We start from the raw sequence: 15,561 nt of genomic DNA, 5'->3' as shown, positions 1-15,561 counted from the left end.
TTTTTTCAAGATTTTACAGTGCATAACCTAAGAGAATATAGTATATACTCTATTCAGAGATGTCTCCCTGCTCTTACGAAATTGACTATAGCAGATATAAAATTTCTGGTCTTATTTGATTGACATTTCGGTTTCCTTGATTTCCCTTGTCTCTTTACCAGGTGGATACTATGGGGAGCACAGTGGGAAACAAGGAGCATAAAGGGAGGGGGGGAAGTCTTCTAAAATAATTTTCTGCATCCATTGGCTTTGCCATGCCTCATTTGTGAAATTTATGTGGATTTAATCATCTCTAGTGTTCCTTAATACAGGTCAGCTATATATAGAATGCCAAAAATTACACTATAGTTTTTTTTCAGAGTACAGTGATACCTCGTCTTATGAACTTAATTGGTTCCGGGATGAGGTTTGTAATTTGAAAAATTGTAAGACAAAACAATGTTTCCCACAGGAATCAATGGAAAAGCGATTAATGCGTGCAAGCCCAAAACTCACCCCTTTTGCCAGCCAAAGCACCTGTTTTTGCGCTGCTGGGATTCCCCTGCAGCATCGCAAAAACACGGAAGTCCGGAGCTGGTGTTTCCCATGGAGGGGAGCCTCAGGGGAATCCCAGCAGCGCAAAAACGGGTGCTTCGCTGGCAACAGAAGTCCGGAGGCAGGGCATCCCAGTGGCAGCGGCTTGGGTTTGTAAGGTGAAAATTGTTTGGAAAAAGAGGCAAAAAAATCTTAAACCACGGGTTTGTATCTCAAAAAGTTTGTATGATGAGGGGTTTGTAAGACGAGGTATCACTGTATATAGAGACTTGCTATGGGTATTCATTTCTAAAGAGCCCTCTTTAGAATCATCTTTAGAGCTTTTAAAGAATGGTACTTCAGTTAATATTAAAATTTATAGGATAAATTTACATTGAAAAAATACAAGGCCAAGTTAATATGAATTATGCTGCTGTAGCAATTAATCTTATTATTTGGACTGGATATGGGGGGGGGGAGAGTACATGCTATCTTCAAAAGGGATAGGAATTACCAATGTTTGCTTTGAGTCCTTAGGGAGTTGGGCAGCATAGAAATAGTATTAAATAAATAAATAGTTCAGAAGTACCTGTTACACTTGGAGTTACATTTTCCCAGTGCAGTAAGTCATCTTTACATGTGCGTTTTTTACTGTCCCTTTCTCCGTGCCCAAATCTGGGAGTCAGGTAGCATATAAATAAAATCAATAAATATATAAATCCCAAACTACCCTTTTCTTGGAGCAATGTTTTGTTCTATCTTAGGGCCCTTTCCAACTTTTACAAATTATGCAGGATTCCAAAAAGCTCTTATTTGGATGGGTTACAATTTTGCCATTTTTAACCTATTAAATATTTCACGATTGCTGGGATTTTAAGATGCTATTAGTTTTTTAACATTGGATAGCAAATAAATGATTTTGATTTTACTTTGCTTTGAGACTGATGGCTGACATTCCCCCTCCCCCGGGTCTTAGTACCACACTTTAAGAAACAATGCCCTAAAGAAGTAAGAGAGCTAGGTCGCATTCTGTGGAAACAGCTCTTAAAATAATTATTATGTTGCTATATCGGCTAATGTATATTTTTGTGAATCTAAACTGACTGCTGAGAATAACATTTTGCCTGTTAAAGTAGTGGACTTTATGTGACAATAAAGCTTATGTGACAGTAAATCTACTAGGCATTAAAATGCACTTTTTAAATATCTAGTTTGCTAAAAGTTCATGCTCCTAATACCTTGAGTTTAATTTATTTCTTCTTCAACCTAAAAGTTGTCCTGTGTGATCATAAAATCATAACTGAACATGGCACATCTCTATGTTGACATTTTTCTAGGCACTAGGTAGACACGAGGAAAGGTACACTTTCATTTTCCTTGGAGATACCATTTTAAAAATTGTATATCTCCTATAATGATGAGATCACAATTTTTTTTTAAATGAGTATCCAGAAATTTCACTTGCCTGTCCACTTGTGTGACACATCTTACTCTTTTTGCATCCCTCAGTCCTTCCATAGGTATTAAGTGCAGAACATTAATCCTAAAAGTCGATCCATCTGTCCAGTCACTTGCATTTGTATTAGTTCATCAGTTTTTCCCTTTCATATTGTAGTCTGCAGTTCTGGGCCCAATTCTATCCTTGAAAGTACCCCCAAAGTATTTTTTTAAAAAAACCAACAGGACTAGCACTGCCACTCCTAGTAGTTTTAGCATCATTCTGTAAAAAATCCTCTGCTGGTGATTGCCTACTTCTGCCTTAATTAGTGCAAGTATGAATAAGAGCAGAAATCGGCACGAGTACACTGCTGTATTCACACTGGGTGTTGTGTCATGTTTGCATACTCTTTGTTTTCTACAGCACTCTTAACTGAAATAAATCCCATGTAAAATGCATGGTATTGGTGTGCCTGAAATCTATTCAGCTTCACTACTATAATTATCAAGGCTATAATTCTGTATGAGAAAAGTTTTTTTTCTTTTCCACATAATTACTTTGAAACATTCAGAAAAGCTATTCTGGGCTTTTTTCTTGATCTTTACTAATACTTTTCAAGATCACTTAATATCTAGTTTATCTCAAAAATTTGGGAAACTGCCACTGAGAATTAATCGGTTATGTTATAATTTGCCTTGTGAAACACATAAATTAGATACTACAATCTGAAGCAAAGTTGCTGTGAGATTAATTAACGCTCTACTTTCAAATTGCCATGAAAGAAAAAATAATGATCTCATGTTTACACAGGTCACACAGGTTTATAGCAAACTTGCTTGATTATAGCATCTAGCGTGTGACTAGATGATTATTTTTATTATTTTTATTATTTTCTGAGGGTCATTATGATATGTCAAAATATCTTTGCTAGTTGTTGCAGAAAGCTAATATTCCCTAGGAATTCCCTAGCCAGATATAGTTTAAAAAATAGTTGAAATATGTTCAAGTCTCTTACAGGAAAACTAAATGAGAACATTCCATATGTACATGTCCTGGTACATATGGAATGACTGTGCATCTAAGTTTGATTTACAAGTAACCAGAATCCCAGAGTGTTAGTAACTGGTTCCTTTTACAGCTCTTTTTTGAAATATTATCCAATCATTTATTCATTACTTTTGGAAACCAATTGTGATTGATTTCTATCCCATGTATGAAGGCCTTGCTGGAGGTGGTTAATGATCTCTTTGAAGAACAGACAGACTTGGAGAAAATTGTCAAAAAAATTATGCTTCGAGCCCAGAATCTACTCAAGTGTGAGCGTTGCTTGGTATTGCTTCTTGATGACATTGAATCACCAGTAAGTAGATATTTCACATTTTGAAAAATGTACTTTATGTAAATGATGAAATGTTTGTATTTATTTATTCAGCATGTACTGTACTTAAAATTTGTTTAATTTTTTTTATGGCATTAAGGTTTTGGTTGACTAAGCTGAAACAGATAGCTAGTAAGGTGGGACGATTATGAACAATTGGATACTCAAAATACCTGGTTTTGCTGAGAGAAAAGCCTGAGTGAAATAGGAGTGTAGAGTCTTCTGCTCAACTGTTCTTTATGTAGTAACATTCCCATTTCAGAGGGAAAAGGGAGATGGATTATGAGCCATGGTGGTGTAGTGGTTGGAATGCAGTACTGCAGGCTACTTCTGCTGACTGCCGTCTATCTGCAATTTGGCAGATAGAATATCACCAGGCTCAAGGTTGACTCACCCTTCCATCCTTCTGAGGTCATTAAATTGAGGGCACAGATTGTTGGGGGGGAATATGCTGACTGTGTAAATAGCTTAGGGAGGGCTGTAAAGCATTGTGAAGTGGTATATAAGTCTAAGTGCTATTGCTGTTAAGAAAGACTAAACCTCTGGTCCGGTGACCAACCCAGATTGGATGTTACACATTCCAAGTGGCAGGCACTGTGACAGAGAAATTGTGTTTCTTGGGTCCTAATAGCAATACTAGCCTGGGGCACAGGGTAGAGTGCACCATTTTTCAAATGGCGTGAAGGAGAAAGGCAACAGTGCCAATTTGGAGCTGCCGGTGCACATTTCAGTGGGGTGAGTTAGGACCCCTGCCAAGCAGCGAGCCCCACGATCAGCACCTTAGCCCCTATCAAGATTGGGAGCCATTCTAGTCCCTGCCTGAACTTTGGACATGCTACTAGTGCCTGAAAGGAGCGGTACTTGTAGCGGCAGAACCCTGTTTGGGTGAGACTGCCTATGCAATAAGATCCAAGATGGCAGACAGCATTACAGATAAGACCCAAGATGGCAGACAGCATTACAGATGACACCGCCCTTGTGGTGGGATGCCCGTTGCCATCTTCAACGGACAGCAGCGCCAGTGCTGGGCTGCTACAATCAGAGCTGCTAAGAGGAAGGCAGCTGAAGAGCCTCACTCTAGCAAAGTCTTAAAGCCATCTAAATCAGCTGAGTGGGAGGCTAAGCAAAGCCATTGGAAAAGTAATTGCAAGAGCTCAGAAGAAATCAGGCCCAGTTTCCATCAGATCTGGCAGCCGGCCTGTGTTACTCCTTCACCATCCCTTCAGTTGGAACCTCCTGGTCTTTCAGAAGGCATGCTAGCTGCCATGTGGTCACCAGATGATTTCATGTAACAGCCTTTGGTCCTGCCCGGCAACAGTGACTTGTTGTTTGGCTCTCTGCCAGCCTCTATGGGTCCAACACCTAACTGGGAGCAACCAACAGATCAGAGGGTTTGGCCGAGACTACCTTCACTTCCATGACTGCAGGCCTCTTCTTGAAGGAGCGGGTAGAGTCCCAAATCCCGGCAAATATGGCAGCTGTGATATCTAAGGCTTTCATGCAGGGGAGTGCAGCCGGTTTATACTAGAGTGCATCCTCAAGGTTTCTACCTCCCAGGGCCCAAGGGCATCATCTGGGGCACCACTATACAATGGAGGCCCTTACTCCTCAGGGGTAGGACTGCTCTCTAGCCTCTTCAAGCTAAGCATCCTTGTCAGATGAAAAGATGCAGTGGGATCTAGATTTATCCGAAGATGAAAGCCTGATTTGCCGGTCTTTGTCGGTTTGTTTAGACCTCCCCTATTTAGATTATTGCTTTTTAAAACAAAGAATACTACTGGGTTGGGTACCACCCAGACGCCTCTAGATTCTGCATTAGGGTCAACTGATCCTGCAGATTTGCTCTTTGCTGAGCCAGCCATTGGGGCAGAGGAGGTTCCTGTCCTGAGATTGCTCCTGGACATGGTGCAGAGGCAGTGAGCCTGGACTGGACTCACTCCCAGCAGCCCAGATAGATGCTTTTATAATATGGGACCAGATCTTTCGAAGGCCCTTCAAGTACCAGCCGTTGACATTCCGGTTGTGGTGTTATTTTCTCTCTTCTTAGTTACAGGCTCCCCAGAGGAATCTCTCCGACCGGTGGACAAAAAAACAGAACAAACATTGGCGAAAGCTCACCAGGTGGCCGCCTAGGCTGTCAAGGCCTCCACATCACCCTTCTATAATAGGGCTTCACTGCTATGGTTGAGGCAGCTGTAGGAAAATGTTGAGGCCTGCCAGCAGCCCTTGTATCTGATTCAACAGCAAAGGCTGATGTGCCAGTGGCCTGTGCAGCTGACACCCAAGTTGGACAGTGAGGAGGCTGGAGAGGACTCAGAGGCAGAGATTCAACCAGGGCCTTCAGAACCTCCAGAAATTCCCACCAGGGACAAAGAAGAAGAGGAGGAGCCTATTCTCAATGTATGGGCATGAAGAGCTGCCAAGAGGCAGGAATGGTTCCTTGGGAGGAGGTCTCTTCGGGAGTAAGGCTTGGGGCTAATCCTAGCCTATTTAAGGGATGACAATGAAGGAGGCAATTTGCAGGAAATAACATTCATTCATATTTCTTTGTGTCTTGACTCCAGAAATGTCTGATCGGCTCTTGTTCTCTTTCTTGGCATTTTCCCTGCAAATTGCTTCTGGGCATTTTGCCAAACACCATATGATTGCTATTATCTGCAAGTCTGCTTACTCACAATTGAGTTATTATTTTGTGGACTTGTGCTGGCTGTAATAAAGTTGACTTAACAGTCAGTGTTCAGAAAAACTGCTTTAAACTATATTTGTGTTTGACGACTACTAAGAAAACTCATTAATAGTCCTTAATTAGTAACCTAAAGTTTGTACAGACTTTGTGTGTGCTGTGTTCTTTGTGGTCTGTAGCTGGGGCAGAACAGAAAGGCTTCCAACTGATGACACAAGATCCCATCAGGATCTCAACAAAATAATGGCAGCATTGAAGTTTTCAGCGAATGTCATACTAAATGCGCTGAGATTTGTGACCAACTCCATCGGCTCATCCATGGCATCCTGATGTGTCTTTGTGTCTCTGCCAGTGGCAAACAGATGCCAGGAATAAATGGAGTCTGCCATCAGCCCCGTATTCCAGTGAAAGGTTGTTTGGAGACTCACTGGACCCCATTCTAGTAGAGTCTAGGCACAAGTGTAAGGTCCTGGCGTCCATGTCTCAGAGGACTGACTCTTGTCTGTCCCCTTATTTTCGCCCCCTACTATTCATAATCCAAAAGGCTCGGGGGGATGGAAGGCAATTCTAGACCCTGAACCGGTACACCATTTACCAATGGTTCAAAATGCAGTTGCTACAGACCACTTTAGAGAGCTTCAGAAGGGGTGACTTCCTCACGTCAGTGGATTTGATGAAGGTGTACTTTCACGTCCCAGTCCCTCCAGCCCACAGGCAATTTCTCTGCTTCCACTATGGGGAGAATCATTACCAGTATCGAGCACTACCATTGGGCTAGTTCTCTGCCCCCAGAATGTTCACCAAGCTGATGGCCGCCCAGGTGGGCCATCTCCAAGTTATTCCCATTAGGATCTAGTTTTATGCGAACGACATATTTATTCAGTCCAGCTCAGAACATGAAGCGAGGAGGGATCTGGCTGTCACAATACAGGTCCTACAATCCTACAGCTTTTCCTTACACATGGCCAAAAGCCATCTGGTGCCGATGACTCGACTGCTTCCGCGGTGAGGGGCAGCATACAAATCTAAATAATAAATAAATAAATAAATAAATTTGGGGACAGTCATAAACATGGTGAAGTCCAAAGTATATCTATACCAGGAATGCCAGTCCAGCTTGAGGGAACTGGCACTTCACATCAGGAGAGAACAAACCGTACCGCTACTCCTTTCCCAGCTGCTGGGAAAGACAATATCATGCATTTCTATCACATCATGAGCATGACTCCAACAGCAGAAGACTACAGTGGTTTCTCCTTCCGTATCAGTAGTCCGGCAGGAGCAGCACACAGATCAAGATTCGGGTTCTGCCAAAGGTGATCTGCTCTTTCAAATGGTGGACATCTGAAGTGGTATCCAAGGGCTGCCAATTTACAGAACTTCACTGTCTGACACCTACAACTGATGCTAGCCTTTGTAGTTGGGAGCTCACCTCCAGTCCCATGGATGCTAGCCTTTTGGATGGGAGCTCACCATCCCATTCCTGGATGCTCCATGTCAGTGAGAAGGAGCATATCAAGTAAGACTATTCTATACTATTCTATTCTATGCTGTGCTGTGCTGTTCTGCTCTGTTCATTACAATTTTACCCCACATTTATTGCTTTATAAGTAACTCAAGTTGGCAGATAGACATAATACTTATGAGGAAGTTTGGATTGAGAGAGAGAGTGTGACCGGCTCAAAGTCACCCACCTGGCCTTCTTGCCAAAGGCAAAACTAGATTCACAGTCTCCTGTTTTCTAGACCAGATTAGTAATAATTTCACAATATATAAGGATTTGGTTATTCTTTATTATGTAGATGGGATTAAAAGAATGTGATCCATGGTTTGAGTATAAATAGGGAACATTTTTATTTTTTATAACGTACTTTTCTAATGTTGTATAATAAATTTGCAATGTATGACATTTAGACATGTTTTATCTTGACAGGAAGTAAAATTTACCAAGTCCTTTGAATTGATGTCTCCAAAGTGCATTGCTGATACAGAAAATAGGTTAGATTTTATTCTTTTATGATTAATCTTCTTTTTAGGAATAAACCTAGATTATAGGACAAAATTCTGTCTGTGAAAAGCTCTTTCAAGTTCACCTTCATTCTAGAAATCCAAATAAGAGGTCATTTTATTTAATTAATTAATTGCACAATTTTTCATTTGTACACCCAGCTGTCATACTTTCCTTCATGTTTGTTCTACTGTTTCAAAGGTATTATATATTTTTATGCCCTTAAGCTCAATATGTTGTAGAAGATAAAATATTATCCTTCTTCAGATGGTATAATTGGTTGCATTTCTGTTATGTGGGAAACAGTTGCAAAACTGTGACATGATTACATGGAATGTTATTTTAGCATAATTAGCAGATTAAAAGATTTGATTAAGTCTCCTTCTGCCAAGGGCATTCCATATGGACTTCATCCAGTTTATTAATCACATCCATGTTACTTAGCTTCAACAAATAGATTTTGTTGAATTTACTAATGATTTACTAGTCTGCACTACCATTACTACTAGTTTTTTCTCATCATTCCTATCACCCATCTCCTGCCAACTATGACTGTATGACTGTAACTTGTTGCTTGTAACCTTAAGATTTTTATTAATATTGATTGTTTCCTGTTTATTTGACAATCATTAAGTGTTGTACCACATGATTCTTGACAAATGTATATTTTCTTTTATGTACACTGAGAGCATATGCACCAAAGACAAATTCCTTGTGTGTCCAATCACACTTGGCCAATAAAGAATTATATTCTTTAAAAAAAATTCTTTCACCCTACTGATAGGTTGATTGATGTGATTATTGAAGAGTTATACAATCTTCCTTCCAGCCAACCTTCGTGTGTTTTTATTTTATTTCATTTTTAGCAGTGAACATATTATTTAACTGTGCAAACGGTTTCATTGTAGTTAAAACTTTGGGCTGTTTTTCTTCTCCTGCCATCCCACCCCTGTACCTAAATAGCGGAGTACCTTAATTTTATTTATTTATTTATTTTATTTGTCAAACAAGTATAGAATTATAGTTTGTATTAACATAACAAAGTATAAAGAAATGATAAAAAGGATAATGGGACAGAAGGACAGGGACGGTAGACACAATGGTGTGCTTATGCATGTCCCTTACAGAAAAGGGGAGAGGTCAACAGTAGATAATTAAGGTTGAGGATCTTGGGGTTTGGGGAAGAAACAACAGACTCCGGTAGTGAGTTCCAGGCATTGATCACTCTGTTGCTGAAATCATATTTTCTGCAGTCAAGTTTGGAGCAATTTACATTTAGTTTGTATCTATTATGCGCTCTTGTGTTGTTGTTGAAGGTGAAGTAGTCACTAACAGGAAGGACGTTATGGTATATGGTCTTATGAACAACAGTTAAATCAGTTTGGAGGCGATGTAGTTGTAAATTGTCTAACCGTAGTATTTGAAGTCTGGAGGAGTAAGGTAGTTTGTTTTGAGAGGAGGAGTGAAGGACTCTTCTTGTAAAGTATTTCTGGACTCTGGTAGAAGCAAAGCAAATTAATTAAATAACTTCTTCAAAAATTAAAGCGAGGTTTTTAATACTTAAGATACTTTTCATATTTATTTGGCCATGTTATTATATAAGGTCTCTGTATCTCATGCACAATGTATTACAGGGAAAGCAATTGGAAGAAATAAAGGTATGTTTAGCATAAAATAAAAGGTGAAGATTTAGAGGTTCATTGAAACTTGGGAAATTTTGATATTGTTGTAATATGGAGCTTGAGTTATATAATTCTCAGGAACTTTTAGTATGTACATTTGGTTCTAACTTTTATGTAGAATAAAAAGTCCAGAAATAAATTTGATATAGATACTGTTCTTGGAACACAAGCTGAGAATTATGGGCTGTTATTTTCTGTAACATAAAAAACATTTTCTTGTCTGCAAAATAGAGTTGAACCTGAAAAATATGCCTTGATCATGTAATATTTCCCCTAATCACCGTTTTTCCATATGGCTCTTTCTATTTTTCTTACTTTCTCCCCCCAACAGATGACTTATTAGGGATTCTGAAGTCTTCTGAATTTGTTTACTGTAATCTTTCTTGTATAGTTTGCATAGAAAACATTTGACATTAATATTATTTCTACATTTCTTTAATAATATGCAGTAATCCTTGAGTGTGTTATGTAGAGCAATCATCTATCTATCTATCTATCTATCTATCTATCTATCTATCTATCTATCTACCTACCTACCTACCTACCTACCTCTATCTATCTATCTATCTATCTATCTATCAAATAAAGTTGTTGGAAAAAACAAATTTGGAGTCTTCTTTTACAGGGTCTATAAAATAGAACAACAGAACATAATACCTTTTGTTCTTCGTTATACTTTCCTTTATTTGGAGATTGAAGGAACGAAGGAAGATTTTGGGAGAGAAGAAGAGATGCCTAGAGAAAACTATAGATGAATCTTTTATGTTATTTTTGAGACTAGGTTTTGTTTTCAGTAGTATTTTATTCAAGTATAGATTTCTGAGTTTTTAAATTGAAAAGCAAAGGAACAGTTTAGTTTATGATCTTGAGCTTATTGATGTGGCATTTAAAAATACCATATTCCATAAAGAAAGGATTTCAGATCCAGCAAGTCTGACTGGGAATTGGCCTGGGTTTCATGGATGCTCAGTTTAGAGTTGGATTTCCTCCTTCTGGTCTGCCATTCAAATCTTAATGCTGTGAAATACAGCTGTATGAGTGACTTCCATGAATTTTCTTATCAGACAAGGCTCAAAAAACAGGCCCTGGCTCAATCTTGCCTGCAAATGTTATACCTCTCTACCATCCTACCTTTCAGCTCAACATATGCTGCACTGTTGTAAAAGTGTACTCAATCTTCACAAATCTCACTGCTGCAGCATGATAAATCTGGAGATAAATTGCTTTTATTAGTAAGTTCTAAAGTTACAATCGATTTAAATAAAAATGAAGGATTATAATGAAGGATTATAAAAAGAATATTAGTTTTTACTAGGGGGAAAGAGGAAAGAGAAAGTGTTAATATATTATAATAAAACAATAAATAAACAATATGAGAATATGAAAGAAATGTATACTAACATTAGAATGCAAACTAACATTAGGATAATGCATGTATGCATGTTCCAACAACAACCTTTGCCTCTGTGGAACTCCGAGTTCAGTACCGTTTTTCAATGAGCTAAACAATTTTTTAAAAATCAAAAATAAGGGGGAGATAAGACAAAGTAAACCTTTATTAGCTGATTCCTAGTAATCAAATTATCAGGATACAACATATCTGAGTCAGGACTAAGGACACCCCAAATGCCATTATATTTAGCCAAAGTAAATAATAGCAAAAGGAGAAATAAAGGATTAAAGAGGAGCAGAAACAAATTGTAAGTGCCTTTCTTCACCCGATAAAGCACAGATTGCTTTTGGAATGGACAGTTTCTTCCCTTGATGGTGACTAATCAACATTGCTGGGGAGATGTGTTTACCAAATACTAATGTTTCATGTAAGTCATTCAAAGATTTATTTCTAGCCTTGTCTGGAAGAAATATGAGCTACAAGATGGAATAAGTTGCAGGCAGAAAATAGATACCTGTGGACTCTAGAAAACTATGCTTTTAAGAGCAATCGAAGCACAAGAGAGATGAAATAAATCTTAAAACATAATCAACATTTAAGAATTTTACTTCAATCTTGCTTGGGATATATGACTGATTCGAGTGAATGAGTTATAGAGACAGAATATTGTATCTGGTCTCTCAGATTGCAGTGAACAAGGACATACATTCAGTTTTGCAGCTACAAAGTTTGTTGGATGAACAGGCACAAAAATAGTCGAGGGACATTTTTGAAGCCTGGGAAACAGGCCCCTCCTCAGTCAACAGGAATGCTGATTTACCACCAGCTTATCAAGGACTTGGGAGGTGAGAACATGGCAGCACAAGGAAACAAAGCCAAAGACTTAATAAGCCAGCATCAACACACCTAAACACACCTAAAAAGCCACACATATCAGGCACCTTATAAATACCACACAGAATAGGCCAAGCACACACTCTGCTAGAAACAAATTCCCTGAGGATGGTCTCTAGCATCAGTCCATAAATTTGGAAGACTAAACCTCCAATTGCAGGATCCAATCCAATCTAGATTGGATCCTGCAACATTATCCTGGGATCAACTGCAGAGCCCTTCAAGAAAGGTCTTTAGAGGAGAGAGGCATGGCCAAGCCCCGTGGCGACATGGAATTTGCAGCACTCCACTGGGGAAGTCCAATGCCCACATCGCCTGGGAATCTGTATCAATTAGAACCTGGTCAGAACCACCCTGTAGGGGTGGGGAAAAGGAGAGACACAGTTGGGGAACTGGGAGGGGATGGCAACCCCCCCAGGAGCCCAACAAAGAGCTCTCAACCAGTGGCACTGAGAAAGGCTTGTAAAAGCCGACCAAGCCGTGGTGGCCATAAATGGACGGATTAATTTCCCCCCCGAAGGTTGGAAGTCACCTGGAAAGAGGAAATTGCTGGAGAGAGGTGGAAGAACAAAAGTTGAGCTGATGAGCTATTTTTCCAATGTGAAGTTTGGAACCTTTTTTTAAAATTTAATTGGGAACAAAAGGACGAAAGAACAAAGACAAAGCAGCTATTTAGCAATAGTGGAAAAACTTTTTTAAGAAGAAGATATAGAGAATGATAAAGATAAAAGGGAAGAGAACTTTGAGAGTGGTCAGACCAATGATTGTATTGACTTATAGTATTAAACATAATATAATGAATGATGAATGAAAGACATGGATGTGTTTGATTTTTGGAATCTGAATAATAATAATAATAATAATAATAATAATAATAATAATAATTTATTGGATTTGTATGCTACCCCTCTCCGTAGACTCGGGGCGGCTAACAACAATAATAAACACAACATGTACAATCCAATAATAAAAAACAACTAAAAACCCCTATTATAAAACCAAACATACACACAAACATACCATGCATAACTTGTAATGGCCTAGGGGGAAGAGCTATCTCAACTCCCCCATGCCTGGCGGTATAAATGAGTCTTGAGTAGTTTACGAAAGACAGGGAGGGTGGGGGCAGTTCTAATATCCGGGGGGGAGTTGGTTCCAGTGGGCCGGGGCCGCCACAGAGAAGGCTCTTCCCCTGGGGCCCGCCAAACGACATTGTTTAGTCGACGGGACCCGGAGAAGGCCAACTCTGTGAGACCTAATGGCTGCTGGGATTTGTGCGGCAGGTTATTGTATTATTGTTTTTAAGTGATAATATATGCATATTGAAGGTACATGTGATGTTATGTATGTTCTTGATGCGGAGAAAAATAAAAGAAATCAAAAAAGAAAAAGAAAGAAAGGCCTCTGCAGCTGATAATAGAGCTCTAGATCAATCCGGAGCTCTGTTATCGGCTACACAGGCCTTCAGGAAAGCCTTCCCGACTGCAGAAGAAATGGACAGAGATATCAGAGGTCTAGCTGCAAGCCAAAAGAAATTGCTGAAGACCTCTGTTAGCGAAAAGAAGTCTGAGGGTGAGTACACAAGTGAACTTCCGGTTGGCCCGTTGGGTCGTTTTCACATGGGGAGAGCGAAAACGGCCAAAAGGAAAGCCGAAAATCAGCTGGCCAGCGTGCACATGCATGCTGGAGCTGACATAGGGCAATGCCTTGTGTGCCCTCAGATATGGCTCCGTGTGTCACCTGCCATAGATTCGCCATCACTGCCATATAGAATAATGATAACGCAGTGTGCTACAAATAGAGTAAAAGGCATAACTAAAGGAAAACGGAAATGATTTTTCTGTGTCGTTGACAATTTCCCCCAGTTTTGTACAGATATAAATATTGAAAGCAAATAAATACAAGTTTTTTGTTATCTAAATTGCTCTGAAAGGTTCAAGGTTACTCTGAAACAAGGTGATGGTTTCTATATATATATATATTATAGTGGATCTTGAACTAATAGTGACTACATTCTTTCTTCCCTTGCTCTTTTTAATAGTTTCCGAGACAATTTGGAGAAACCATCAACATCTTATTCAGACTGGCTAGTAAATAATAGCATTGCTGAACTTGTAGCTTCCACTGGCCTTCCAGTGAACAACAGTGATACTTATCAAGACCCTCGCTTTGATGCAGAAGTAAGGCATTTTTTACTTATATAAGTATCCCATTCTGTTTTATTTTGATACTCAAACTTTTGGAGAGCTTTTTAATAGCTAATCATATTTATCAAATGTAATGATAGCTGAATGTACCTTTTCTGATCACAGACCTGAAAGAAATTAGAAGATTTATAGAAAAATCTTCAGGCTGTGTTTTTTTTTAAAAAAGGGAAGATGGTGTCAACTACCACACCATGTTTGAAGTGACATCCCTTCTGCACATGTATTGAACTTTCACACATATTACATGAGATGGAGCTTCAATTGCATGGTCATGATTGCTTCTTGACCCTTTAGCCTCCCACGTGTCCACAATACTTTTGAAGATTTGCTTTCTGAATGCATCTTTTCTCCATTTGATTTAGTCATTTTTTAGAATAAACATTGGATCTTTGTATTGAAATAATTGTCTGGTTAATTCAAATCAGTTTTGCTCCATTACATATTTTCTTAGCCTTCAGTACTTTCTGGAAATATCAGATCACAATTGACAATAGATGCCGCAAGTAACAAAATTTCCTACAATCATGGCATTCTTAATTCCTGTACTTTATTCAAAGAACACTAAAATAGTTTACTTTGAGTGTTTTTGTGAGTGGGAGTCTGGTGCAGAATTAGGTGAGAATTTACAGCAATTCAATCCATACAAAGCTAAAAGCAAATGTGACATTTTTACGAAGTCTTCTGTTTGTAGGAAGTCTGTCAAGATATGTCTCTAAAAGCTTTCATAATAGATTTTTCTTATTATATTTGAAATATAAATGCTCAGAACCATTTTACAGAGAAAACTACTGGAGGTAATTAATTCAGTCATTGAGAAAGTGTCATTAATGCCTAGGCAATATTTCCTGCCAAAAGGCATGCTAAAATAAAGCATATAATAGTCTTACTAAATGTAGAGTTACAATTTCACATATGCTCTTCTGATTAATATATAACGCAGCTGATTAATTTTTGTTTTACATTTCCTTAAAGAGTGCATTAATAAAAATGCTGTCAATTTATTTAGGGAAAGAATATTATTATTTTTTATGAGGCAGAAGAATCAATAATTCTTTATGGGATTGTCTTGTTATTTAATATTTAATCTCCAAAGTCAATTTTCGGGGAAAATTATTATTGAAGACAAAATGTCTTTATTATTAAAATAACATATCATTAAAATACAAGAAAGCTAAGAACTGGGATTTGCCATCAGATTTTGTTTCTGTTCCTTTCCTGTGCTGCTGGAATTGCAAGTAAAATTATTATGTATTTTAATTTTGAAATGTCTTTTGGAACCATTTTGGAAACTTATTTATAATATTTGTTAGTAACGGGTCCAGCAACTATTTCATTTACAGCACAGCACAAATTCATTTATTTATT

General features: G+C 38.6%; 1 protein-coding gene across 1 annotated transcript in view; it reads left to right on the top strand.

Annotated features, from left to right (window-relative positions):
* The window catches only part of PDE11A (phosphodiesterase 11A), a 188,673-nt gene that overhangs the window by 81,469 nt on the left and 91,643 nt on the right, over positions 1-15,561 (top strand). The window contains exons 4-6 of the mRNA XM_070737453.1: positions 3,171-3,311; positions 7,946-8,010; positions 14,031-14,169. Coding sequence (XP_070593554.1) covers positions 3,171-3,311; positions 7,946-8,010; positions 14,031-14,169 — 345 coding nt within the window. The remainder of the gene's footprint in view (positions 1-3,170; positions 3,312-7,945; positions 8,011-14,030; positions 14,170-15,561) is intronic.

The sequence above is a fragment of the Erythrolamprus reginae genome, chromosome 1 (genome assembly GCF_031021105.1).
Source record: "Erythrolamprus reginae isolate rEryReg1 chromosome 1, rEryReg1.hap1, whole genome shotgun sequence".
Classification (NCBI taxonomy): Eukaryota; Metazoa; Chordata; class Lepidosauria; order Squamata; family Dipsadidae; genus Erythrolamprus; species Erythrolamprus reginae.
The sequence above is the reverse complement of the archived record's forward strand: the minus strand, read 5'-3'. Positions and strand labels throughout refer to the sequence as shown.